Consider the following 25724-nt stretch of genomic DNA (forward strand, 5'->3'; position numbering starts at 1 on the left):
ATTGTATTTGCCGTGCTCGTACTTATAATAGTCGCCGCTACGGTATTTTTATATTTAAATTTTTTTACCAATTTTTTTTTTATTTAATAATTATATATAAATTTACGATTAATAATATCCGGTTAAACAGCAATACGTGTGTTGTAAATTTTTTAAAGAGCTTTTATTTTAATTCGTTCATAATTCAGCCATATATTTAGCCCCATCTTCACGTCACGTGAATATCTACCTAGGTACCTCAGCCTCGTAACCACATCGCAATCCACAAGAATTCCACCTAACGCCCAAGATGTCTCTCTCCAACTACCTCGCCTCCAAATACCTCACCGCCGAACCCTCCTCCTCGACCAAAAAGCGCAAGCGTAAGAACGCCTCTTCCTCCGCAGGCCTCATAATAGCAGACGACGACGCTCTAGGCTGGTCCAACCAACCCACAACCAACGAAGACGACGATGGCCGTCCCATAACCGTGACATCAGGAAGCGCCGAATTCCGAAAAGCAAAAAAGACTGCTTGGAAAACAGTCGGTATCCCGGCTCTCCAACCAAAAGACGCGGAACAAGATGCTGCTGATAGGATTATCAGTGAAGCAGCGGCGGAGAAAAGTGCTATGGATGTGGATGAGGAACCTGTGGTAGAAGATGGGGTGGTGAAGATGGGAGATGGGACACATGCCGGGTTACAGAGTGCCAGTGATGTCGCGAGGCAGTTTGAGAAGAGGAAGAGAGAGGAAGCTGCTGCTTGGGAGAGGGAACAGGGTGCGAAAGCTGGGAAGGGTAAGGGTGAGGAGACTGTGTATCGAGATGCGACTGGCAGGAGGATTGATATCAGTATGAGGCGTCAGGAGGCGAGGAGGGAAGCAGATGAGAAAGCTAGGAAGGAGAGGGAGGAGTTAGAGATGCAGAAAGGAGATGTGCAGAGGGCGGAGAAGGAGCGGAGGAAAGAAGAATTGGATGAGGCCAGGTTTATGCCGTTGGCACGAAAAGTGGATGACGAGGATATGAATAAGGAGATGAAGGAAGTTGAGAGGTGGAATGATCCTGCGGCACAATTTATTGTCAAGAAGAGTAAAGGGAAGAGCGTCTCAGGGAAGCCACTCTACCAAGGAGCTGCAGCACCAAATCGTTACGGGATCAGGCCTGGACACAAATGGGACGGAGTGGATAGAGGAAATGGGTGGGAGTCTGAAAGATTCAAGGCCATGAATCGTAAGACGAGAAACAAAGATCTAGATTATTCGTGGCAGATGGACGAGTAGTCATTGCAATAAAGATAATTAATTCATTGTTTTTTATTCTAGTGCTTTTTGTTGCACTCCTCCAAGGTATTCCACCCCAATACCTCGAATTTCTCATGCTGGTATCAAAAACGTACAGTACAAACAGACCAGACCGGTCGTGACATCGTCTGCTTGAATTCTATGAATGACCACCGAATGATTGACCACCGAATGATAGACCACCAAATGATTGCATACAATCTGAATCAAGCGACAACCCCAAACCATCTATTTCGGTCGTAGAAGCTTATCCGGACCAAATGCAGCATTTTCCTTGACAAGTCTGATGAATTCCTTCTTATCAGTCTGTCCTTTGGTATCACCAACTCTTCGTTGAAATATCTTCATCAATTCGCCGATCTTGATACCTGCAGCTGGAAGTGCAGCAACGATTTCGTGAGGTTGAATTGGTCCTGAGCCAGGTGATTGAGCCAGAGGTGAACCTGCTGTGCCACCTAAGTTTTGTTTTGTTAGCAATTTTCTTTTCTTAAGGTTTTCAACAGATGAAGAATATATGCGAGAAAATATGCGAAAAGCATTAGATGGCCTCATACTTTGTGGTTGGTTAGCAGGACTGCCAGCACGGCTACCTCCAGCAGAACGGCCTGGTGCCGGACTACCTGCTCTAGACCCTGTAGGAGAAGTACCGCCGATACGAAGCTTGATCTTGGTCTTCTTGGTGCCACCATCAGACATTTCACCTCCGGTAGCCTCTCCATCACTCATAGCGGTAGTTGGACTTGGATTAGGTGGTGCTGATTGGATATCGGAGAGCTTAGACGAATTAACGGAAAGCTTGACGATTGATGACTTGCGAACGCTTCCAGAACCCGAAGGAGCAGGCGAAATTTGTCGAGAGCCAGGAGCAGAAGTAGCACTAATTGGTTGAGATGAGTGCTTCTTCTTGATCTTCTTCCTGCTCGACTCGTTTCCACTCGATTCAGAGCGATTGGGAGAGCCCGGTCGCTTCAAATTCTTCTTCTTCAACGGATCTGTGTGCTTGGGACGACCAGATGGTGTATTTGTACCCTTGGAAGATGTACCAGAAGCAAGTTTAGCATCTTCCTTTGCCTTGGCCTTGGCTTCCTCTTCCTTCTTCTTGTCCTGTTCGTTCAGCTTTTCCTCATCCGAAGTGAAATCCTCGCTCTGTATAAAATTAGCAAACGAAAACATCTGAATGTGAATACATACCGATGAAGAGTACGGATGATCCGAGTCACTGTCGTAGAGATGGGTTTGTTCACGCTTCTTCAACATCTTCTTGACACCCTTGCTCAACTTCTTCTGCTCTTCAGCCTCCTTTTCTTCCTTCAAAAACTCCATATCGACATCAGCCTCATTCGCTTGATCGAAGACGTTGGCACCGAGTTGCTCGCGCTTGATACGTTCTTGTGCATCCTTTGTCTCCTCATCGTTATCTGGTTCCATGGTGACCTGCTCATCATCGTCCTGGAACAGATCATCCTCGGCGAAATCAAGATCATCCATATCTTCCGTCTCTCTCTTCGTGGAGTTCTTGAAGGTGTTACTTTCTGATTTGACCGTGAATAACTTGTGAGCACCACCACCTCCCTGGGATTTGATCTCGGCAGCCTTTTCGGGCATCCATCTTGGGGCGACATATTTCTTATTCATCTGAGCTTCGACTTCTTCCAAAGTTAATGTCTTGAACTGAGCCTTGGCTGTGAATTTGTACCACTTTTCAACCGGAATCATCTTGAATTTGTCACCATCGATGAAGAAAATGACATTGGTATCAGAAAGTGCCGCCTCGTAATTGCCAACCCAGGTATTCTTGTTATCAGCATCTTCGAGATGCCAAGGAAGAGCTTCTTCATATCTGAGATCAGATGCCTTCTTCTGTTCTGCAGTCTTGTCTAGACGGTAAACCTGGGTAGTCTTCTCGTTCCTGAATGCTTGATTCTTCTTCGCCGCCATAGCAGAAGCATTGTTTCCCGTCGGCGCAATTTGTGCAAGATCAGCAGCTCGTTGCTTCTCCTTCTCTGCCTTCAATATCTCTTGACGTTCTCGTTCCTTCGAATCTATTGGACCTTCGGGCATCATATCCTCATCCTTCATGCCCTTTCCTGGAGCAGGTTGCTTCGGATCTCTTCTATGCAGAACCACTGGCCGTGTGAACTCCTCTTGATTGCTAGGATCAACATCTTTCTTCGAAGAAAACCTAGCAACATGATATCTCAACCCTTCGCGCAGAGCTCGCTTGGTTGTGAATAACGGAAAGTCCATGTACTCTCCCGTTGGCGGATTTGTCCATCCACCGGGTTCTGCGACCAGACCTGAACTGTTCACGAGAGTTGGAAGTTGACCATTGCTTGCGGGCGCAATGCCATTTCGAGGAATTTGGTTCGGAGGTCGTCCAGCGGGCTTCAAGCCATTGGGCTTGATTATAGAGCCTTTTTGAGGTGGTTGAAGTCGCTTTACTGGCTTCTTTCGTGGACGGAGAGGATCGGCAGCCTTTGCCTTTCGAATGTACTGTGGTGGCCCTCCATTGGGAGTGGGAGTCTGTCCGTTCGACAGACCAGAGGGAGAGGCGCTCATCTTTCGTAATGTAGAGAAATCGTCCTGGTCACTCCTGATCGCCTCGACAATCCGCGCAGGTGCGCCCAAGTGGCATTCACCAACACCTTGTGCCAACCTAGACCTCCGTCATAGAATGAAAGTGGGACCCTGGAAACGCGCTCTGGCTTCTGTGGAGATTAGAGTGCGAATCGGAAGATGGTTGGAGGTCGGTTCGAATACTGCGTAGTCGAAGAAAGGATATCTGGTGATCAGAGTTGTGGTGTTTGTATGTTGCAGTTTCTTTGTCACTTGAGGAATGCTTGTGAGATGAACGATCGGTATTGAGGCTCTTAGGCTGACGGGGCGGCAGTCACAACCCACTCGCGCTAATCCCAGATAGGTTAGACGAACAGCCTTGACTAGGCTGATGATTTACAGATTTGGGAACTTGAACAGATGAACGACTGCTGACTTTTATTTTGCACAAATAGCAAATTGATTCTTGGAAACTTCACCAGTAATCAAAGTCGGTCCTGGCCTTCCGATCGTTTAGTACTCGTTTCTGTGTGGACAATGGACCAGACTGTTCAACGTCTTGAGTACTCGTTCAGTTTTACCCAATCGAAAACGGGCTACACGAGAAAAGGTGAATATAGAGCTGGCATCTCCTATCATATCAAGACACACGAAACTTCCCAAGATTGATTCGGCAATCTCTTTCCTTTCGCGTCTTCCAACACAACCTACTTTTGAGATACCTAGTCATCCAGCGCAAATCCGACTGGACTCGGTAGTCACATGATCGAGTTTTCAACTTGCACAAGTATCGTCGAATCGCGAAGCCGCTCAAACTTCTCATCGGCTTATTTGAGACACATCGCACTCGAAGGATCATTCAACTATGCCTCCTCACGCGCCTGGAGAAGGTGCAAACCTCGAGGACCGTCTTCGTGGATTGATCCTCAGTAATGCAAACGCCAACCCAGAAACAAATGGAGGCTCCCTATCGACTTCACAGCAGTCAGGAATCGACAGTGATAATATGGTCCCTTATTCGGAAAATGTTCCTCCTCAAGATACGCGTCTTCAGGACGCCTCTACTGTCGCCCAAACATCCAAAAGTAAAAGACCAAATCAGGCCCAACGAAGACAAATGAATTCTCAGTTGTCGATCCCTATCGATCCTCGACCCGTTCATGGAGCTCAAGCAGGACGCGGACCTGGACCTTATGGACCTGCTCCTAGCACGCCTTGGGGCCCCGGACAATTTAACAACCGTGGTCAGATGCACCAAAACCAAAGATCTCGTCACCAACAATATTCTCCGCGTTTCCAACAGGGTGGACCTGGATCTCCATATTCTCCTCGATCTCCATTTCCTCAAGGGTCTCCACAATCACCTATGCCTCACTATCAACCGGGCCCTAGTCCTCCATTTCAGTCTCGACAAGGTCAAGGTCAATTCCAGCAACCTCAACAATCAAACCATTATTCTCGACCGCCGCCACCTCAAAACAGACAGCTTTACCAACCAGGACCCCAAAATATGGGTGGTCGAGGACGAGGAACCGGTCACTATTCAGATGATACTGTATCACAGAGCGCTCATCTTGATCGTTTGGTTCAAAGCAGTGTTCCTGAGGTTGGTGTTGATGTGGAAGAAGAAGCAGAGAAAGAAGCCTTTAGAGCACTGATTGAGAACGCGTGCCGAGATGCAATCACAGAGTACGAGCAACAAGAACTGGAGAATGAAAAGTTTAACTCTCAATCTGTCGAACTACAATGTTTTGGCAGCATGAGATCCGGATTTGCAACAAAAGCTTCGGATATGGACCTCGCACTGCTTACTCCGAAATCTCGCCCATCTCCCGACTCTCCAGAATCTCCAATTCCTAGAATACTCGAAAAGAAGCTTTTGAGCTTAGGTTATGGTGCTCGGCTTCTCACTAGAACCAGAGTTCCAATCATCAAACTTTGTCAGAAGCCTCCCCCGAAGCTACTTGCCGACTTGAATGAAGAACGTCTGAAATGGGAAAAAGGCTTCAGAGGTGACGAGGAGGAGGATGAAGATGAGTTCGATACCGAAACCATGACTACTTCCAAAGATACATCAGAGAAAGTCAAAGCCGATCACTCTGCTGTCAACGTACCCCACGAGACCAAAGTAGTTATGCAAGCTGATAAAGTTTCAACTCTCAAGCAAAAACATAACCAATCTTTAGGTGATTACCACAACCTAGCCAAACGCTACTTGAGGAAGCTAGGTGGTCGGGACGTGATGGGCAGCTCACCACCCCTCAGCGATGAAGAAGGCGATATACTCAACAGTGTATGCAAAGAATTCATCATAGGTCTGTCATCGAAAGAATTGTCATATAGATTGCAGACTTATCAATCGATATCTCCTCTATTCGACTCCTCGATGCCTCTCTTGCTACGCTCACTTCAAGGTGTTGTTACTCAAGCCGAGGGCGAGCGGTTGGCCATGGCTTGGGACTCACGTACTGTTTTGGAATCAACCGAGGCCCGAGAGTCTGAATATTCCGAGTGGGTGCAGTCATGGCGAGCAATGCAGGGCGTTCTTGGAAATGTGACGGATCCGGTAGTGTATAACAAACAGTTGTACTTCGCCTCTGAGAAACTCAAAAGAATCTCTTCTCTGCAACTGGCATTCTTGGAACAAATCCAGCATGAAGAACCGGTATTCTACCATACTAGAGCCCAAAGAATCATGGATGACTTGTGTGGGAAGGACCAGGCATTGAGTAGCGAATTTACTCCGCTGCTTGTTGCACAATACATCAAGGGCATTGGAAACCAGCAAATCCGTGCAGCCCTTCAAAACTGCGACCTGACTGGACTAACTCTACAACGAGTTGCTATCCAACACCGAGCTTTACATCTGGCGATCGATTATGAGCATGCCTTGAAATCTAGTCTGTTTGATCAATATCGAGAAGATGTTGAGCAGTACATTGCTTTACTGCGAAACTTGAAACTGGACAATAGTGAAGGACCTGCGACTCGCATCGACGATGCTCTACTTGCCAAGATCCGAAGCCTACCCGATCCTACAGAGATATCACCCAGCAAACCACGAGACCGATACAAGGACCACTTAGAATTCCCAAAGAATGATGCTGGAATTCAATGCGATATCAATTTCTCAGCCCAGCTTGCTATCCACAACACTCAACTCTTACGCTGCTACTCTGTCAGTGACCCTCGTGTTAAGCCCATGATACTATTTGTGAAGCATTGGGCAAAGAAGCGCGGAATAAACACACCATATCGCGGGACACTCAGCAGCTATGGTTATGTCCTCATGGTCCTGCATTATCTGGTCAATGTAGCTCAGCCCTTTGTCTGTCCGAATCTGCAACTCATCCAGAAGGAGCCTCCCAGAACGCTCTCACCAGCCGAGATCGAGGCACGTTCGATGTGCCAAGGTCGAGATGTTCGCTTCTGGCGTAATGAAGCCGAGATTAAGAATCTTGCGGATCGAAAGATGCTCAATCACAATCATGACTCTATCGGTCTGCTCCTTCGCGGGTTTTTCGAGTATTTTGCGCAAAACGGACAAATGAGCAGTGTTCCAGGCAGAGGTTTTGATTGGGGCAGAGAGGTCCTGAGCTTACGAACACCTGCTGGCATCTTGACCAAGCAAGACAAGGGTTGGGTTGGTGCGAAGACGGTAATTGAGACGACTATAGTTGCAGCACCACCAACACCATTGACAGCAAAGCCACCCTCGCCTACAGATACCACGGTAGAATTCACCGAGGACGGTACAGAAGTGAAGACTCCTAAAACTCCTAGGCCACAAATGAAGACTTTGGAGGAAACCAAGGAAATTCGCCATAGATACCTTTTCGCCATTGAAGATCCATTTGAGCTCGATCATAACGTTGCCAGAACAGTGACACACAATGGTATTGTGAGCATCAGAGGCGAGTTCCGTCGTTCATGGCGAATCATCAAGAGTATTGGCAAGCCTTATGAAGGGCAGGAAGGTGGATTGCTCGACCCGCTATCAAAAAAGGATAGCGCTCTACATGAGCTGTTGGACATTCTGCATGGTCCTACTCCAAAAACCGAGGTCGTAAAGGATGCGTAAGAAGCTTGACATTTTGAATGAGTCATGCATGATGAGGAATGTACGGTAGCCGGGTGGTTGGGTGGTTGCATCAAACGGAGTCTGCCATTGACTGGCTTTGGAGAGGCGCTTAAATCATGGTAAAAGTCACAACTAGGCAAACAGAAATAGAGTCTGCGATCAAGCAAGTTCCGTCACACATTTTTCATTCATAATAGTGGTACAAGCCCAATCAATCAGGTTCTTTCTCTTATTCTTACATTAGGTGCCTCATCCAAAACTCCTATTATTGCATTCGCTGCAGTGGTATCATGACAAAATCAAACAGAACCAACTATCATTCAGAGACATTCGTGTTCCCTTCCCTCCTCCTTAACTCAGCCAACTCGCTTTCAAGCTTCTCCATAAGTGCCTCGAGCATCCATTCTGTGACTGGTTCTGGGACATTCAAAGGATTCATACCATGTAGCCAATCGGGAATCTGAGCACCATCTTGCCATTCTTCCATTCCTGTCTTTCTTTCCTTACTTCGTTCTCCTTTCTGTCCATACATCGGTCGTTCGTTCTTCTCTTTCACACTCGTGGCTTCCGGCTCGTCGTCTGAAAGAGGCTCCAAAATATCCATGAGATAGAACATGTATTCCCAATCTTCGAAACTGTAATCTGGTTGCGAGTTCGAGGTTTGGTGCTGGAGGTGGTCTCGAGTTATTGATTTTATGGCACGCATCCGGAGGTGGTTTTTATCGTGATTGTTATGGGTGACACGGCCGAGAGCGTCTTTAGATAGTGGGGATTTGAAGATGTCTAGATATTTGCATCAATAACATTTCAACATAGAGGGGAGTGATACGTACGACTTGTCATCTTCTTCATATGTCCTCCCGCTGTTCTTTCTCTCTTCAATACTCGTCTCTTGAACCACTCTTGCATGTTAAGCAAGTATGGAACTCCAATAGCTTCAGTTCCAGTGGAGATGAGCATCGTAAGTGTCGGAACAACAATGAGACTCCAAAGTACGAAAACGGCTTTCCCTGGCATGCTATGTAAGGTATCGTCTCCATATCCAATCGTCATCAGTGATATAAAAGTAAAGTATATCGAAGTGAAGTAGCTCCAATCTTGATCTCGTTCGCAGAAATAGAAGAGAGCAGCACCGAAAAACCAGAGGAATACTGCAAACCCTAACCATAGGTACATGGAGAAGAAGATGCGTCTGCGTTTGGCTTGCATGAGTATTGAGCGCATTGTAAGAAAATCTTGTTCTCGCGCTGCTCTTTCTGCTAGAAGTTGTTGCTTTTTATGATCGAGCACTGTTCCAGTATGCAGAGAGGTACTCCCAGCAACACCGTTGTTCGTTTCGCTAGAGCTGCTGTCCTGAAATCGAGATCCAAACAGGGAATGTTTATTGGGTTTGCGTCCTTCTCGCTCGCGGATCCTTTTCAGACGCGCTTGGTCCCTGATATGAATTTCCCACATAGATTTCCCAGGCTCAAACACCACCTGAGTTATGCAGTATACGACCAAGAAGAGTATGAAAATGCCGCAGAGAGCAAAGGGGATGAGTAGAGATTTTCCAAGATGAGTGGTGGGCTTGAAATCTCCGAATCCGACTGTCAAAATGGTAACATCTGCCCAGAATACTGCATCCAAGTACCTCCATCCTTCAATCTTGGCGAACGCTCTAGCTCCGAGTAAAAGATACACGAGGAAGAGAATGGTTAGTATCTTTAGACTTCGATGCTGGCCAGCGAATTGCTTCGAGAGCTCTCGTCTTCCTTTACGAGTCTTGAGAGTCTCCCAAAGCATGTATGCTGTGTAGACTATAAACACTGAAGTGATGAAGTACAGAGCGGCGGCCATGATCGCGTAGTAGTATGCTTCCGTAAAAGCATGATTGGGAGGTGAAGGAAGCTGCAAGGTCATTGAAGCAACAATGACCAAGACAACGAGGATGATCGAAGCCAGGCTACCTCCGACGATGGTAACGAGGACAAGATAGAAGCTGTGCCTTGCAGCATGTGAGCCTTTCTTTCCGCCCACGAACATGATGGCGAGGTTGGCTATGACTCCAAAAGCAAGGGAAATGGCGTTGATGCCCGTAAGCCTGAAATCCCGTTAGTTTGTCTTCTCTTGATATTCGTATGGATCTCACCATGCTGGATCATGGACATCCTTCTGGTCTGTCGCATATGGATTCTCGCACCTCCATGCCTGTACCAAAGCACACACATTCAATGCTGTTGCGATAGGACCGAAAGTTCCGGCAAAGAGGGGAAAACTTTTAGAACTGTAAGCGAACGAATATAGAGAGGAAGGATCAAACATCAAGGCTTGAGACTAAGGCTTGAGGGGAGAAGATGCTCACGCTGTGATAGCAAACCATTCTTTACTGCAACAAAACTTAGCACAGCTACGAACAGAAGATGTATAGTACAAACCCTAGACCTTCGGCTTTGATTATTGCCTCTTCCGCTTTTACAGCCTTCGACACGTGACTCGAATCTTCCGTTTCAGCCATTATCGGTGCGATGTGTCATTGAATAAGAGGTCCAAGAAGAATTATGGGGATTGCCTTATAGGTTAGCAATAAATAAAACGGATGATGACGAAAAAGTCAGACCACCAAATTGTTATGTTTTGGCATATGATTACTGTAGTCGAAAGGTTTTGAAACCCTGTATTGTTGTGTAACCGGACGCCACTGTGGCTGGAAGCGTACGATTGACTCGTGACAAAAAGATGAAATATGGATTTAGAATTGAAGTTGAAGAAATTATAATCAGTACTCGTGTCAATCATGTCTACTCGAAAAGTTAGTTGCTATTTGATACCTGTGGCTGGCATTTGGAATGTCCAAGCGAGTTCCGCTTGCGGACAGACAATTGACTACTAACGACTTTTGCACGCCTTCTGCAGCAGCACGATGCTATGATTTATGCTGGCTTGAAATTGCTTTAACAAGTGCTTAAGAAACGTAGAACGATTTATGCCAAGAGTAGAGACAACAAGAGACCATAAGCGAGCAGTATCATTTCCCCCGGAATCCACCTTGCAGCTGTATTTTGCATGTCAAACCCAAACTCCGTTATAGTTGCATACTTCTGAAAATATATTTTGACCCTCCAACACACACCTCATCAATCCCCACCAACCTCGATGGGCTGCAACGCCGGTGGTGACGCAGGAGGAGAAACTGGCGGCGTTGCTTTGCGGATAGGTGGTGATGGCCTCCTACTTCCAGGACGACTGTCAGCACGCTCGAGGAACGAATGATAAGCTGCCGATGGACTTAATGGCGGCTTTGAAAAGTCCTCTGCCTTCCTTGGCGAACCACCAGAACTCAGTCTTCGTCGTTCAGAATCTCTGCGAGTCATCCATCGACCTTGAAGTGCAGTGCGTGAGTTTGTCTGACCAAACTCTATGCTGGCAGCGACCACCGTGTTCTGGTCTGACCAGAGAGCGCAACCAGGACAGATCACTTCCTTTCCGATCGACACTTGGGGAAACAGGGACATTATAGGTTCAACCTGGTCAGGAATATGAGACATCTGCTCATTCGTCAATCCCACTGCAGTATCGTATTCTTCATTCTGGTCCCATCCATCTTGATCATCGTTGTGCCGACCATATTCAGGATCATTGGTCACCCAAGCCTTCGCCTCACTTCGCTGGACCAACTTCCAAAGCTTGACGGCTTCTTCAAATAACTTTGCCAATGCGGCTTGGAACTCATCTTTTGTACCCAAAGCTATGAGGAGAGGATCAAGAACCTTGAGAACATCGTCTGTTGCGAACTTGATGAGACTTGCAGTAAAACTCTGCTCGTCAAGCTCGTAAGCGGCAAGCAATTGCAAGCGAAAGACAGCTTCCTTGAAAGGGTTCTTTTTGTGAAGGCGTCTTGTTATGTCATCGATGAGTTCGCGAGCTGGTGTTGAGTGAGGTAGATAATACTGTCGAAACATATCGGCACATAGCTTGTCTGCTATGATTCTCTCTGCAGTCGCCATCCTAAGGCACCGCGCAGCCATGGAATTCGACATGGGTATCCTTCGTGGAGCAAGCTTGATGAAGGGTTCAAGTTGCTTCCATGGGTCGTTCTAAGGTGGTCAGCAACAACTAATGTCCTAAGAAATGTCGGAAATTCTTACTGCCAAGAACTCTGAAGGTAGCTCGGTGCAAAAGAATCTCTTTGCCATCCTATGACAACCGTCCGATAGGTTTCGAAAGTTGTTCGCGCTAGGGCAAATTAGACCTGCATCTCTCATAGTGATCAGTGACTTACAGGTCTTCCATATGTGGGTACTCCAGCCCTATTTCGATTCTGTGTCTCTCCATCTGAGCTTGACTGACTTGAAGCTCCCCTAACGTTCCCTTCAACTCTCTGTTCCTACTGCTCAACTCTTTTTTCAACAAGTTCAAGTCTTTTTCCATCTCGGCAAGGGCATTCTGACGGGCAAACAATTTGTCCTGCAGCATAATCATTGAGGCTTCAGCATTCTCGGCCTTTGTGTTCGCTTGCTTCAACTCCTCCTTCAGCTCAGCGACTTGACTTTCCAGGTTCGACTCTTTGCTTGTCGCCACATCCCATTCCTTATACCTCTTTTGGAACTCCTCAAATAAGCTTTCAGTCTTGGCATCCGCCTTTGCTACTCTCTCATCTGCAGCTGCTTGCAAAGCAGCAACCTCTTCGACCTTGGCGTCAAACTCCTGGTTCTTAGCTTCTAGCTTCTCTTCCAACTCTTTCTTATCGTCGAGAAGTTGATCGTAGTCGCTGACTTCTTTGTCCTGGAAGATTTTCTTTCCCAGGTTGATGAAATCCTTCATCTGCGTACCCAGCTTTACTTTTTCTCCCGCCATCTCGGCTGTATTTGATTTTCGTACGATGTCTCGAAAGCAGTCCAAGCGCACCCAAGTAGGCGTTGTGCTATAATTCAAGAAGCAAAGGTAACAAGACGTACGGAACTCGAGACAAAAACAAAGCTGACAGGAATTTGCTGAATTGCATGTTATGTTTTGGATATTTTGAACTGCGGACTCTCGTGCCCATGTGCGGAAGTTTTGACATATAAGAGTCTTCTGAGTCGCAGGAATGGAATGAATGACCTTGCATCGCATGTGCCAGCTGTCGCTGATGCTGTAGCTGCAAAGTCCTTTCCAATGACAGACTCTAAGATGCCGCTGGAGTCCATCAATTTTCGGCTTCTGTCAATCAGTCGTCTTGATCAACAATGGAGGGTTGCATTCACACATATGCATCCGGATATAAACTGTGGATAGAAGCTATGAGGCGGTTGCTGCAGCTGTCCCCAATCACGTAAATTTCCTCACCCTCCTGAGATGCGCTGTAAAGTCGTTATCTTCCTTGATTGCCAGCCTCATGTTGGCATCTAGATTGTTGTTGGAAATATTCATTGGACGAGGCTCACCGTTGATCACTCGCCACGTTCTCCCACCACACAAAAATTACCGAGTGGATCGAATCGGAGCCCTGCCCGGTGCACCTTCCCATGTGGTGAGTCGTCTTACGTTGCAGTGTTGCCTTTGATGAGTTGAGTCTTGGTTTTGGACCAAAATATACTCTCCTGCCTCGAATCGCGGCAATTGTTCTGAAACATTTCTGCTGGTTTGGCAAGTTTTTCCTAACTCTCAACTACTTCTCCAATAGAAAAGTCTTCCCAGGTACCATGATCACTCCTTGGACCACGCAACAACTCGCACATTGAGACCTTCCCAATGATCAGCTCTCACCCATCCTGGTTTCATTCCCCAGGTCATTTGCTTTGGTCGACTCCTACTCTTTATCCCATTATCGAACATACCACCACTCAAGTACTGTCCCACCTCACTAATATCCAGCAGCCAATCATCAACCCGCATCTGCCTTGGTCTACCATCCAAGAACCATTCTTCCAAATCTCGAAGGACAATCTGGCCATCGTCAACCCAACTTTGATCTTGACCTCCTAACATGAAACTCAATGTTTTCAAATTGACGAATTGCGACACAAGAACATTTTTCCAAGAATTGTGCAACGTGAGCGAGGTACGATGAAGGCAGAGAGCAAGATGTTGAATCTTATCAAGACCGCGGAAGTGCGAAGTAGGCAACTGTGGGAAGTCTCCATGTTTGTCAATTGAGCGCAAGAAGATCGTATCTCTCTCAGGGACGAATTCGAGTCTTCCTGCTGACCCAGAAGAGAAAACTTCCTGAGGTGCTTGATTCAACCTGTCGAAATATCAGCATTGGTTTCTTCTTCGGGTGTCGCGAAAAGCTCACCATCGTTCTCTATACCTCGGAACAAGACTTTCATGTTTCTCTTGCAAAACGAATCTCTCTGCTTTCTCGGCACGTGCTCAGAAGTGGTGAACGTTTCGTACTCGTACAACCTCCAATAAATGTTGGTATCCCGTAGCCGATAGAATATTGAGCTTCGATCACTCTTGGTCGTCGAACCTCGGATTCCCAGATCTGGATTCGTATTTCTGTTGGGAGTCCGGAGAATAGTAGGAATCCTGCCCCCACCTTTTTCTCCTCCCAAACCATTCGATTGATCCCTTTCTGTACCATGACTGGAAATTCAACCTTCACATTCAAAGATGGAGCAAGAATTTCAGATAGAACAGAAGCGTCAGGACGCTGATTTCGTTGATTATGCTGTACACTCCAAAAGTACAAGTGGACGTGTGGCGGAGGTGTGACCTTAATTATTGGGATGAGGAGAGAACGCTCATATCGAAGAATAGACTCTTCTGCAGGCCATCTTTCGTTCCACACTTCGACTTTGCGAGTTTTCTCGAGATGGGCAACACGTGTAGTGAAGGGGTTTGGTCTTTGTGCGTTTTCTGTTTGTTCAGTGGAGAGCGACATATTGGATCTTGAAGCGCGATTGAATGTAAGTGATGGCGGAGATCGAGATGGAATCAATTCAGTTTGTTGATTGCTCCTGATGGTCTCACATTGGTGGCTGTGCAAGCCGAAGTGACTGTTTGCCGAGCCGGAAGAGAGGCGCAGATATTGAACCCTGTCACAAATTAGTACAAATCGAGATTGGACTTAAGATGAGAAGACTTTTGGAACTTGTCAATCAGGGCTTTTCCAAGTGACCCTAATACTGGACATCCTCCAATAGCTTCAACCTGTCTCACATCCTATTTTTTGGCAACTTAAGCGGAAGCGAACGCCCCTTTTGCTTCCCTTTGGCGATGAGGTGCGGTCATTACAAAGTACCAAACACTAGTTCTTGACTTCAAAGAAATGAACGTCTGAATTCAGAGCGAGGTTTTCAATTTAGATCATGGAATTAGCTGGTTCCGGCCATGTTTGCCATTTTGCATCTCGGACGGGAACCTGCATTTCGGGTTCCTGACAACATCTGAACATGGACATTGGATTAGTACTGCGGGATCGCGGAATCCCACTTGTTTGCTCTACAAGTTTGGCAAAGCTATTCCAATCGTCAATCCTCACTCCAATCTAACCGAATTGAATTCAAATATGCTGTCAGAAAACAGTAGTCGTAACATAAGTACTTCAAAAAGTACCCTTTACTGAGCACCCACAATTGCCAATCTGAATATGTCCCTTGCACTTTCTGGAAATAATTCTGCCTCCATGATGGCAACTACCACCACAGTCAATGTCAAGCCTGCTTCAACAATCGTCACTGCTCATGTTTACATGACGCCAAATTCAAGCATTGCCGAGACCACCAGCGCTGAGATTTCTACCACCAGCGAATTAATCTCATTTATCTCTGGGGTTCTTTCCAGTGAGTACAGACCGAACACTCCAAACGTCTATGAAATTGGACATCCTGACAATGTGTTTAGCTGAGACAAGTTCTCCGAGTTTTGTTCTCATAGTGCCAGTGACTACTGGCTCCACAACGGAGACTTCACCAACGACAACGTCTGCCTCGAATCAACATAAGAATGCTTCTCCAAAGCTGTCTCTGTCTTTTGCCACAGGACTCGTGGCTGGACTAGCACTGTTGGCAATGATACTATGAAGGGGAATATTGAGGGGAGTACGATGAGATGCATTGCGAAGGAGGAAAGATGTAAATTTTCGCTCGAAAGGGACGATACATCAGTAGGGTAGACATGGATTTGATATTTGCAGTATACTTCTTTGGCTTCTCCAGCTAGGAAATGTCAAAAAGTAAACATGTATGCATTCTCAGGGAGACTCAGCCTCGCTCGAAGCCAACGTGAATTCTCAACATCAAGATAATCTTGGGTTCGTAATGCAGAGTGATCCATTGGAGAAGATTGTGTTGACGAGGGCTCTCGCACGGACCCCACTTGAGCGCGGAGCACAACGATATCGAAACACGACGATATCTCAGACTTCGCCCGCCATTGTGTATCCCACTTCTGATAAAATGCCGGCCGGACAATGGCAGATCGAAGCCCACTTCTGGAGATATGGAGGCTTCATTGGGAGTTGCGTAGTGAGTAATTTTGCCTCTTATCGACTCATTCACCCTTGGACGCCAAAATAGTTACATTATGACTCCCATCCTCCCTCTAACCTCTGCCTCTTCCCAGAACCTTCAACTGATTGTCCGCCAGCTTCCTAAATCATGGCACTCCTCGATGTGCTCCTTGAATATCCATTGACAACCCTCTTCGTCCTCTCGACCGGGCTCCTCTTCTCTCGATGCATATACCACTTGGCCTTCCACCCAATCGCACATATCCCTGGGCCCTTCCTTGCCAAAATTACATCCCTATGGCTCTATTACCACGCATACATCGGAGATGAAGCGACTATCATCCACAAAGCCCACACTGAATACGGACCATACGTTCGAGTCTCTCCGAACGAAGTTGACATCAGCGATGCAGATGCGATGGCGCCCATCTACGTATCGAAAGGTGGATTTTTGAAAGCGCCATGCTACGCCAATTTCGATATTGATGGACACAAGACTATATTCTCAGCAACAGATGTTGAACATAGAGCTCGAAGGGCGAAAGCTGTTGTGCCTATGTTCTCGACGAAGAGCATCAGAGAGAATGAAGCTGCGCTATATGGATGTGCCGATCGAATGGTCGACCGAATGGAAGAGGAGGCAAGAACGGGCCGCCCTGTCAACATTCTAAACATTGCCAGAAGTTTAGCTGTAGATGCTGTTTCGACCCATCTATTCCAAGAGAACTACAATGGCACATCCGAAAAAGGCCCTCGTCTATCTGTCTCTGCATTTGTAGATGCCTTCGTAGCAGTTGGGAGATTCTTCTACTTGCCAACAAAGGTCTTCATCTGGTTGGAATGGACAATTGAGAAATGCATGCCTGATGAACACACAGCTACGTCAATGGAGGTTGTTGATAAATTTGTTGATAATCTGGTTGACCAAACTCCTGCGGGATCTTCGTCTTATCCCGGCCGTCTTATACCGTTGGTCGAAAGATTAGAGGTCAAAGCACAATGCAAAGATCTTATATTTGCTGGTACAGATTCGACTGGAATGAATTTCGCTACCCTTTGTCGACAGATGGCTTTGAATCCAGACAAGTATGCCTTCTTTTCGTAGCTGTTTGCTATTACTGATTTGAATTGGTAGGTATGAGGTTCTTCGGAAGGAGATTCTAGATAACGCCAATGCCGGAGAGAAGAAACAAGATGTCCAAGCCCTTCCCTATCTTTCTGCAGTCGTCAGAGAGTCTCTACGAATCAGCATGGCAAATCCGACTCGCCTTCCCCACGTTGTCCCAGATAGCGGATGGACATTCAAAGGCACCAACTTTCCGGCTGGAACAATTGTCGGATGCTCGGCGCACGAATTGCACTTTAATGAAGAAGTGTTTCCCGATCCTTTCAGTTTCTATCCTGAGAGATGGCTGCAAGAGAATCCTGAAGCAACAAAGGCTTTCTTCGCCTTCGGAGCTGGTTCTAGAGCTTGCATCGCCAGAAACTTGGCCACTTTTGAACTTTACATGGGTGCAGAGAGACTTGTAGAAAGAGATGTCCTACGAGGTGCAAGAGCTTGTCAAGAGAAGGTTGAAATATACGAATGGTTCAATTCAAGTGTCAAAGGCGAGAAGATCGAGCTTGTTTGGGAAAAGCCTAGAGTGTAGGCTTGAAGTGGCTCTTTGGGAGTCTCAGAGCTGACGATAGGAGATTCGTTACTATCTGAGTCATACAGTAAAGTGCAATGAATCGTGATGCAAGTTCTTTTGATTCTGTGTACAAAAATCTTGACATGAGAGCACAATTCTTACATGTTCCTAAACATCTCAATCAGTGAGAAATTTTCGAATATCGATCTAGTCCATCTTGTTCAATCCACTGCCTCATACTCTATGCAACCAGTCAATTTTCTCTCAAATGCTCTTCGAGCACCGTCATTTCAACGTTCAAAGTGACTTCATGATCTAGAGTTTGTCAGTCTTTGGAAAGGAAAAAATGACTGGGATCAGCCACAATCTTCTAAAGTCTCACCTTTCGTCCTTTGGAAATTCCGCTTGGCCGAGTAGCAGAGGTTGTCTTTGGACGCTTTGCGACAGGCATCTCGGTCTCGTCTTCAGTATCATCGTCTTCTTCGGAAGATGATTCGTCTGCTGAGGTATCATCTGTACCTGAGAGAGAGTCCTCCTCGCTGGAGTTCCTAGAAAGGGCCATTTGAGCTTTCTCCTTCTCGTGTCGAAGAGAGGCAACTTTCTTTCCTTTGTTTGCGATCTTGCTTGATGATGCTTCTGGCTCATTGGAGATGTCTCTGCTATGGGGTGTGAAATTTGCCATCTCAGCCGTGAGTTGCCCTGTGACGCGGAGCTTTTCCGTCCCATTGACAAACCCCTCCATCATAGCCAAGGCCAGTGCTTCGGCTCTCTCCAACCATTCGCACTTTACATTTGCCTCGAGATCACTCATAATGTCTGTCATGATGTCGTACTCAGCCGCCTTGGTCGCGTGAGATCGTACCTTGAACCTGCTTGCTAGAAGCCTCGATCTATCATCAACAGCCTCTTTGTACTTCTTCCAGTCCGTGATATGCTCCGCGGCAATGATGATCCTGGTTTCGCGACGGAGCATCAAGAACTTCCTTCGAAGTTGTTCGTCTGTGAGAGGCCGTGACTTCGTATTCTTCCAATCGTCCAACACTTTGGCTGAGATTCGCAGTATCGAAGAATCTGCTTGGGCGCGTGTTGTAGGATCAAGACCACTCAAAATGGCTCGTGCAATCTTCGTTTTCGACATTGCAAGAACTTCATCTTTGTGATCCGCAAACCACGTCGTCTTTGCTTCCCAGATCCCAGATTCGAATGCGATCTGATCTTGAAAATGATTCTGGTCCACATACGACAGAGCTACTTGTATGAGAGAAATATTACGAGCCCTAGACTTCTCATATCCTGCTCCATAAACTTTTGGATCTGACAGCCTCTCTCCGGAAATTCTCTGGCTCACAATGCTCTGTGATAACTCGTCCACTTTTCTCACAGCAGCTGCCTTGGTGTTCTCATCAAGGCCATCAATGATATCCTGTGAAGCTTTGGACTTGGCTGTTTGTATGCGCTCCTTAGTGTAATGACTTGTTGTCGAAGGCTTAGTCTTTAGGTAGGCGTCCCAAGTCTTGTTGAACTTCGGCGTATCCACGATATACGCTGCTGCCACTTCAATTCTAGCCACTTGTCTAGCTTTGAAATAGGATCGTGATTGGGTTTTTCGGTTGGAATTCGTAACTCCACATGCTAGTTGATGCTCGGCGAACAGACTCGACATGCTTCTGTGCAAGATGGACAGAGCTGTGAGCAGCCTTCCAGAATCGATTTGTACTTCCGGCTTCTCAGTAGCCCAGAATTTCGGTAACGAGGGTAGGCCAAGTTGATTATCGTCCGCTGTAGCCTCTGCAGTAGCTGTGGCCTTGATCGCTCTGATGATGTCCCTCCAAGAAGAAGAACATACTTCGAGTTCTGTGGCCAAGCAGTCTTTGAGGCTGGAAAGGAGACTGTTCGTGGTCAAACGTTTCTGAGGGAGCATCGGGTTGTCGTTTGCAGCATCATGCTTTGGGTTTCGAGAATTTGTTGACTGCCGTTTCTTAGGTGCTTTGTTAGTGTCTGTATCCGTATCGGAGTCGTTGAGATGGGTGTCTTCCGTCGCCTCCGATTCCTCATAGGACTTGTCTGTATCCTCTTCTCTGCCGATCGATAGATCATCGTCTGCACTCGATTCATCCGACACTTCAGAATCCTCGGACTCTTCACTACTGCCACCATCAATACCTGCTCTTTCATCCTCATCACTTTCTTCTGACCTCTCGCTTCCACTTCCCTGAATATCGTCTCTTCCGCCCTTATCGATATCTTCGAGAGCTAATAGCATTCTCGCGCTTGATCGCTTTATCGGGGATGAGTTGATGTCCATGTCATCTTCGGTTCTGTGTCGAAGCATCGTGTCGAATTTCGCATTCGATTTCAACATTGTCTATGTGAGAGAGATCGAAATATGATTGGTGACATGGTGCTTATGTAGAAATCGTATGATTCGAACGGCGGCTCAGATGCAAATCGCAAAGCCATAGCCTAAAGAAGATCCGCAAATTCTAGCTAATGCGCGCGCCACATTAGACAATAGGATATCACTCGGTGTTATGTCTAGAAAATTCATTTCGTATACCTCCTTTTAGTATTTCATCTCGAATTAGTCTCTTCGCCATCTCTTTCTCAAGGGAATCGTCTGGTATTCGGAAGATACTTCTAGCGATTGAGAGGACATGCGATAGCAACAAGAGATCTCGCATTAGAGTGGAGGAAAGATGATGAAAGCTTTATTCAAGACTTCGAGAGATACCCAGATCATAGCCAACAAGTCTTTTGCCAAGCATATTTAACGATGGGCCATCGATATCCGTCTTTGACCCTTCGTTAACCATGCTGTTCTTGACGCACTTCGTCTGGATTATGGAACAACTTGTCAAAATTCATGTGTATGCGCATTCTCGAAGCTTCAATGTACAGGGAATAAGAAGACAACTCTTAGCGGGTGCAACAAGTTTCTCTGAAAAGGACACTGAGCTATTCAAAAGCCCACAAAGACGTAAATTGACCGATTTCTCGAGCAAAGCTTGAAAACTTCATATGCCATTCTATCCTTTGGATCTTCCTTCCCATCGACTATCACTCAGAACCTCAAGTATGGGGCAGTTGCAGTCAACTAGTCACGGCGCGGGGAATGGCCCCGGCTCCTTGAAACCACAACACGACCAGATGGGTTAAAAAAGAATCAACATATTTGAGGCATGGTTGAGTGCCACAAGAGTAATTTGATGTGTTCGAAGTGTGGAAGAAAGCTTGAGGAAGCATGTCTTTCGGAAATCCTATGGCCAAAATTCCAGCCTAAGGCATGAACAAAGCCGCCAGCAGGATATCTTACAGTAGCTGGATTCGGGCCCGAAGGAAAATCGGAAATTGAAATTATTCTATCATCATGGTATCATCTGCTCCAAATGAAGGCGCTTCAGGCTCAAGCGGAACTCCTCTACCACGACCTTCCAGTAATTCTCTCCGCACTTCTGGTCCAATCTTTGAATGTCCCTTTGTCAATAGGAGATCCAACAATGCCTCTCGCTGATCTTCTGTGATATCGTTTCTGTATCTTTGTGCAAAAGCGAGCAAGCATTGGTGCCATATTACTGGCAATCGAACTTCTCTTGCTGCAGCACCCGTCAATCCAGCCATTGAGTCTCCAAGGTCTTCAGGTGTGACGCTTGCAGGGTCTGCAGCTCGAAATCGCAAGAAATGGAACACCAAGGAGTCGATGACTTGGTATGGCAGCGCGTATTTCTTTTCGAGAAGTGCTTTGATGAAAGTATTCGTAGCTCCACCACCCTCAGTGCCTGCCGAAGATTCCTGGGCAGCAATGTCGCAGAGACCTTTAATCGCAGCAGCAGAATGCAACACAGGCACAGATACTCGTACAAGAACCGCAGAAATGATTTGTGCTTCGCGCAGTGTGCATGTACCACTTTGTACCAAAGGGAATAAAAGGCCCTTGAACCATGCAGCAGGTTTGTACAGTCCTTTCTTCAAAGCATTGAACAGATGCACATTCAGCTTCTTCGTCTCGTGTATATCCTCGCGCACTCGCTCTAGAATTACCATCTCTAAGAATCGTTGTGCTGTGGCTTGCGTTCCTGAGACGAAGATTTTAGTAGCTTCGTAGCATGCATTCGCAGTCCATTTGTCGGGTCTGGTGATTTCGAGAATATCCTCCCAGCGGGGCACTGTTGGTAAGATCTTGAATGGTTTAGGCAGTTTTCCCGACTTATACCGCGACAAAAGCATACCAACTCTGGGTACAGTTAGCAATTGATCGTTGAAAGAGAGGGGGGGCATACTTTGTGTAAACCTCCACAACTTTCGGAGGAAGTTCGAAATCCTCATCTATCGGCCCAGGAGCGTTTCGAGGTACTCCACCATTAGCTGCTTGGGCAGCTTCGTGTGCAGCAATTTTCTCCAATATCAAATCTGCTAGATTTGTTCCTGGTTCTTCATCTGCTGCTTCGGGTTCTCCGCCCCAACCTGTTCGTAATAGAGAATCTTCTTGTGTTGGGAAGAATTTATTCCAAGTTGCTAAGTCATCCGGTGCCAGCTCAACCTCTTCTACTTCTCCTTCCTCGTCCCATTCCTCATACTCCTCTTGCGGTGTGTCTTGGTCTGCATTGTCGAATCTGGACTCGAACTCGAAAGCTGGGTTTGGTGCCGCAGACATTTTCTGTTCATCGTCTTCATCTGCCAACTCTTGTCCCATTCGCAGGATCCTCCTCGAAGCCTTCGAATCCACAAACTGCTCTTCATCCTCGGGTCTTGACTTCCTTTTCCCTGTTTTTAATTTCAAGGTGCCTCCAGTTGCGGTGAGATCATCCTCGAGTGGATTATGTCGTCGCCCTTGACGCGCAGAGACTGGTGTTGTTGCCTTTGGCATTGTGAAAAGTTTGTGGCGGTGATGTGGATTTGAAGTGTGCGAAAGTAAATTTTGAGAATTTAAAAAATGTTCGCGATAAGGCTGAGAACTGAAAGGCGCTAAAGTAAGGTTAACCTTACTATCGCCGTGACGACTCCACCAGGCAACAGTTTAAAGCTGCGCCATAGGACTCAGCCTTGTTCAGCCGAAGATGAAGGCCGAAATTCTAGTTTATACTTCCACTGGTATATCGTACCCATTGGAATTGTACATTTATCGAAGCTTCGCTGTGTCGGGACAATGGCAGACCAGCAACAAAATATCTCCCGGAAAAGCGTCGCGGAACCAAGCATGGCTGTTCATCGCCCTTCAGAAGCAGGACCCTCATCATCCTCACATCCATCAGAAAATCACCATGAAGACCGCACAAATACACCTCCTCCATATTCTGGACCCACGACTCCATCAATGACCGCACCTTCAGCTCCTCAACCTCAACCAAATTATCCCGGTCTACCAAGACTCGATTATTCACTATACTCGCCAAAAGGATTTACGATTTCCTCGGATGCTACGACTCTCACTTCGAAGGAGCAGCGATTGTCTGTGAATCCGGTCGCTCTCGTCTCATTGATAAAATCACTTGCTACTGTTCCTCCGAAGCCACAGATCAGGATCACGGGAAGGACATCAGATAGCGGAAGTATTGATTTTGATGTGAAGATTAATCTGATGAATCTGATCGTACCTGATGAAGACAAGAGGGGACGAATGAATTATGTGAAGATCATTGGTCCGGGCGACGTTGGATTCAGAGGGGAAGGTAAGGAGACGACTTTCCCTCATGTCAATGGATTAGAGGCTTGGGCACAGAAGTATTGCGAAGATCCTGCAAGTATCAAGCGGTAGGTTTCCATTCTCCTTATTACATACAATAATTACCCAACTAACTCCAATAGCTTCACATTAGAGAGGACAGTGATCAATTGGGATACTTCATACCTGGAAGGTCGTCTCCTCTCCCTAATCTCCAGCACCTCATATCGAGGCCACGTTACTATCACCTTTCCAATGACCCATAGCCGTGTCGTTGTTCATTCTCCAGATGAAGTCAACAATTTCTTCTCTTCAGTCAACATGTTCTTCTCTTCAATCACCAAAGGCCACACAGGCACGAAGAAGTACGAAGTCGTCAAATCTATCTGGCCGTATGCAGATGTAGCGAGAGGAGAGTATGGAAGGAGATGTGCAGTGCAGGAAGAAGAAGTCTGGTTCGCGGATTGGAGAGATGCGATTAGGCATGCTATTCTTAGTAAGAGGAGAGGTTGGGTGACGGCTGAGGATCGGTTGGAGTTCTTGATGGTGCCCAAACCTGGCAAGCTGGGCCCGCAGCCGGCTGGGTGGGGTGGCAATCGTTGATTGAGCTTGAGAGCGAAGCCCGATTTTATATGTGTACGTCGTGGTCTCTTTTCGGCGTCTGGGCATTGGGTTCTCGTCGAGACTAGCGGGTAATGTAATTCTTCAATGTCAAATCACCATTTTCACTTGCAACCTTTGCCAACAAAAGTTCATTCGAGTCCACCCATGTGAAGGTATTGTACTTTCGTCCATGGCGATATATATTCTAAGGTCGCTAACATAGTACATAGATTGTTCATCAAATAAGGGTGTATCCAACGCCATAGCTATGCCAAAGTTAAACAAACATTACAGTCTAGCCGAGATTTCAACCCTCTCTGGAACATTCTCGACGACTGGCCTCCTGGACACAATCTGCTTCCTCTGCTTAACCTTTTCAATGATATCCTCCCAGCCCATCCTCTCCACGATCTTTTTCCAACTCTCCATCGCCCTGACAGCATGCTCCATTGGGATCTCCTCCCTCTCATCCACCAAAGTCCTATTAAACAACTCCATACTAACCCACCCCTTATACCCCATCCCACCCTCCTCTTTACTCCCACAAATCGCGTTCAACACATCCATAACAGGCAAATAACCCCCTCTCTCTTCCTCACACAAAAACAGCCTACAATTCCGACTCCAACTCATCCTCGGCCTCTGTCCCTCAACCCAAAACTCATTCCTCTCATCCATCTTCCTCTCCAACCTCTCCGCATCCACAACCTGAACATAAAACACCTTCTCGACATCTATCGTCCTAGCCATCCTCTTGATACTCTCCCTAAAACTCTCCTTCGCATTAACAACCATCCCGTCCTCCCTCGTCGGATCAGCGAACTCCCTCCCAGCGATATTAAACGTATCCAAGCACAACCCGAAATTCGGCCTATCAACCGCCTCGACAACCGCCCACGCCTTGGCCCAGGTATCGTTATAAGTACCCCAACAAAGATTCTCGAACGCGAATCTGAAGGGAGGATTTTGTCTTGCTCCAAGATCGGCAATCTCCCTCAGGTCTCGAGCTACGATTTCTAGATCCCCGGTTATCCGTTCATCGCTCTCGGGTAGGAAGGTACAGGGGATTTGGATGATGTCCGTATTGAGTATGTGAGCGACTTGGAACCAGAGCTCGAGTTCTTGGCGCTTTTGCGCTTTGAGGATCGGGCAGAGGAGGCCTTCGCAGTTGTTGAAGGGACCTATGCCAATGATTTCTAATTTTAAAGAATTACAGAGAGACTTGATTGAGTGAGCGGCGAGGAGTTGGTTCGCGGAGGTGGCACCGCCAGGGTAGGAGGATGCGAGGTAGAGGAGGTCTTCGTAGAAGATTTCGATTCCTGGGAGGCCGGCTGAGGCGGCTGCTGTGAATTTGGGGGTGATTTGATGGACCCATGCTCGCTGATGGTGTCAGTTGAGGTTGTGATTGGGATGAGAGAGAAGACTTACGCCGAGGGACATGCTGCATATTGCTGGTTTGTAAGACATGATGATGTGAGGTGAGGTACAAAGCATCAAGA

The 25724-nt window shown here is 46.8% G+C and overlaps 11 protein-coding genes across 11 annotated transcripts; 4 read left to right on the forward strand and 7 right to left on the reverse strand.

Moving 5' to 3' along the window:
• The first annotated feature begins 216 nt into the window (after nucleotides 1-216).
• Nucleotides 217-1272, forward strand: LY89DRAFT_686678 (uncharacterized protein). The gene has a single exon (XM_018215342.1). The coding sequence runs from the start codon at nucleotides 290-292 to the stop codon at nucleotides 1256-1258; it is 969 nt and encodes a 322-aa protein (XP_018068514.1). The 5' UTR covers nucleotides 217-289; the 3' UTR covers nucleotides 1259-1272.
• On the reverse strand, nucleotides 1266-4126 carry LY89DRAFT_720527 (uncharacterized protein). Its single transcript, XM_018218577.1, has 3 exons — nucleotides 2471-4126; nucleotides 1834-2425; nucleotides 1266-1734 (listed from the first exon to the last, which is right to left on the reverse strand). The coding sequence occupies exons 1-3, from the start codon at nucleotides 3836-3838 to the stop codon at nucleotides 1508-1510; spliced, it is 2187 nt and encodes a 728-aa protein (XP_018068515.1). The 5' UTR covers nucleotides 3839-4126; the 3' UTR covers nucleotides 1266-1507.
• A 138-nt stretch (nucleotides 4127-4264) lies between these two features.
• On the forward strand, nucleotides 4265-8074 carry LY89DRAFT_686680 (uncharacterized protein). The gene has a single exon (XM_018215343.1). It carries the CDS (start codon nucleotides 4701-4703, stop codon nucleotides 7914-7916), a length of 3216 nt encoding a protein of 1071 aa, XP_018068516.1. The 5' UTR covers nucleotides 4265-4700; the 3' UTR covers nucleotides 7917-8074.
• Nucleotides 8075-8086: 12 nt separating this feature from the next.
• LY89DRAFT_720529 (voltage-gated potassium channel) lies at nucleotides 8087-10524 on the reverse strand. Its single transcript, XM_018218578.1, has 5 exons — nucleotides 10334-10524; nucleotides 10261-10284; nucleotides 10048-10173; nucleotides 8750-9999; nucleotides 8087-8699 (listed from the first exon to the last, which is right to left on the reverse strand). The coding sequence occupies exons 1-5, from the start codon at nucleotides 10411-10413 to the stop codon at nucleotides 8233-8235; spliced, it is 1947 nt and encodes a 648-aa protein (XP_018068517.1). The 5' UTR covers nucleotides 10414-10524; the 3' UTR covers nucleotides 8087-8232.
• Nucleotides 10525-11032: 508 nt separating this feature from the next.
• Nucleotides 11033-12752, reverse strand: LY89DRAFT_736210 (uncharacterized protein; the record flags this gene model as incomplete). Its single annotated transcript, XM_018220095.1, has 3 exons — nucleotides 11033-11992; nucleotides 12044-12131; nucleotides 12178-12752. 3 exons carry the CDS (start codon nucleotides 12750-12752, stop codon nucleotides 11033-11035), a joined length of 1623 nt encoding a protein of 540 aa, XP_018068518.1.
• Nucleotides 12753-13511: 759 nt separating this feature from the next.
• Nucleotides 13512-14763, reverse strand: LY89DRAFT_751893 (uncharacterized protein; the record flags this gene model as incomplete). Its single annotated transcript, XM_018221239.1, has 3 exons — nucleotides 13512-14121; nucleotides 14173-14248; nucleotides 14280-14763. The coding sequence occupies 3 exons, from the start codon at nucleotides 14761-14763 to the stop codon at nucleotides 13584-13586; spliced, it is 1098 nt and encodes a 365-aa protein (XP_018068519.1). The 3' UTR covers nucleotides 13512-13583.
• A 1544-nt stretch (nucleotides 14764-16307) lies between these two features.
• On the forward strand, nucleotides 16308-18120 carry LY89DRAFT_686683 (cytochrome P450). Its single transcript, XM_018215344.1, has 2 exons — nucleotides 16308-17418; nucleotides 17468-18120. The coding sequence occupies exons 1-2, from the start codon at nucleotides 16481-16483 to the stop codon at nucleotides 17979-17981; spliced, it is 1452 nt and encodes a 483-aa protein (XP_018068520.1). The 5' UTR covers nucleotides 16308-16480; the 3' UTR covers nucleotides 17982-18120.
• LY89DRAFT_686684 (uncharacterized protein) lies at nucleotides 18061-20317 on the reverse strand. Its single transcript, XM_018215345.1, has 2 exons — nucleotides 18346-20317; nucleotides 18061-18278 (listed from the first exon to the last, which is right to left on the reverse strand). Exons 1-2 carry the CDS (start codon nucleotides 20293-20295, stop codon nucleotides 18261-18263), a joined length of 1968 nt encoding a protein of 655 aa, XP_018068521.1. The 5' UTR covers nucleotides 20296-20317; the 3' UTR covers nucleotides 18061-18260.
• A 569-nt stretch (nucleotides 20318-20886) lies between these two features.
• On the reverse strand, nucleotides 20887-22862 carry LY89DRAFT_784159 (rRNA processing protein-like protein Bystin). The gene is made up of 2 exons (XM_018222754.1): nucleotides 22241-22862; nucleotides 20887-22194 (listed from the first exon to the last, which is right to left on the reverse strand). Exons 1-2 carry the CDS (start codon nucleotides 22825-22827, stop codon nucleotides 21318-21320), a joined length of 1464 nt encoding a protein of 487 aa, XP_018068522.1. The 5' UTR covers nucleotides 22828-22862; the 3' UTR covers nucleotides 20887-21317.
• Nucleotides 22863-23157: 295 nt separating this feature from the next.
• On the forward strand, nucleotides 23158-24225 carry LY89DRAFT_589743 (uncharacterized protein; the record flags this gene model as incomplete). The annotated part of the gene is made up of 2 exons (XM_018209552.1): nucleotides 23158-23711; nucleotides 23766-24225. The coding sequence occupies 2 exons, from the start codon at nucleotides 23158-23160 to the stop codon at nucleotides 24223-24225; spliced, it is 1014 nt and encodes a 337-aa protein (XP_018068523.1).
• Nucleotides 24226-24513: 288 nt separating this feature from the next.
• Nucleotides 24514-25692, reverse strand: LY89DRAFT_590036 (xylose isomerase-like protein; the record flags this gene model as incomplete). The annotated part of the gene is made up of 2 exons (XM_018209571.1): nucleotides 24514-25605; nucleotides 25654-25692. The coding sequence occupies 2 exons, from the start codon at nucleotides 25690-25692 to the stop codon at nucleotides 24514-24516; spliced, it is 1131 nt and encodes a 376-aa protein (XP_018068524.1).
• Between the last annotated feature and the right edge of the window lie 32 nt (nucleotides 25693-25724).

Source organism: Mollisia scopiformis (genome assembly GCF_001500285.1).
Source record: "Mollisia scopiformis unplaced genomic scaffold LY89scaffold_17, whole genome shotgun sequence".
Classification (NCBI taxonomy): domain Eukaryota; kingdom Fungi; phylum Ascomycota; class Leotiomycetes; order Helotiales; family Mollisiaceae; genus Mollisia; species Mollisia scopiformis.

Bases quoted from the DNA above. Each gene is read 5' to 3' on its own strand.
- LY89DRAFT_686678 (XM_018215342.1), top strand. From the start codon at position 290: ATGTCTCTCTCCAACTACCTCGCCTCCAAATACCTCACCGCCGAACCC.
- LY89DRAFT_720527 (XM_018218577.1), bottom strand. From the start codon at position 3,838: ATGAGCGCCTCTCCCTCTGGTCTGTCGAACGGACAGACTCCCACTCCC. The intron at 2,426-2,470 runs GTATGTATTCAC...AATTTTATACAG, and splicing joins ATCATCCGTACTCTTCATCG to AGCGAGGATTTCACTTCGGA. The intron at 1,735-1,833 runs GTATGAGGCCAT...AACAAAACTTAG, and splicing joins TCCTGCTAACCAACCACAAA to GTGGCACAGCAGGTTCACCT.
- LY89DRAFT_686680 (XM_018215343.1), top strand. From the start codon at position 4,701: ATGCCTCCTCACGCGCCTGGAGAAGGTGCAAACCTCGAGGACCGTCTT.
- LY89DRAFT_720529 (XM_018218578.1), bottom strand. From the start codon at position 10,413: ATGGCTGAAACGGAAGATTCGAGTCACGTGTCGAAGGCTGTAAAAGCG. The intron at 10,285-10,333 runs GTTTGTACTATA...GTTTTGTTGCAG, and splicing joins ATCAAAGCCGAAGGTCTAGG to TAAAGAATGGTTTGCTATCA. The intron at 8,700-8,749 runs GTACGTATCACT...GCAAATATCTAG, and splicing joins TATGAAGAAGATGACAAGTC to ACATCTTCAAATCCCCACTA.
- LY89DRAFT_686683 (XM_018215344.1), top strand. From the start codon at position 16,481: ATGGCACTCCTCGATGTGCTCCTTGAATATCCATTGACAACCCTCTTC. The intron at 17,419-17,467 runs GTATGCCTTCTT...TTGAATTGGTAG, and splicing joins ATGGCTTTGAATCCAGACAA to GTATGAGGTTCTTCGGAAGG.
- LY89DRAFT_686684 (XM_018215345.1), bottom strand. From the start codon at position 20,295: ATGCTTCGACACAGAACCGAAGATGACATGGACATCAACTCATCCCCG.
- LY89DRAFT_784159 (XM_018222754.1), bottom strand. From the start codon at position 22,827: ATGCCAAAGGCAACAACACCAGTCTCTGCGCGTCAAGGGCGACGACAT. The intron at 22,195-22,240 runs GTATGCCCCCCC...AACTGTACCCAG, and splicing joins GTTGTGGAGGTTTACACAAA to AGTTGGTATGCTTTTGTCGC.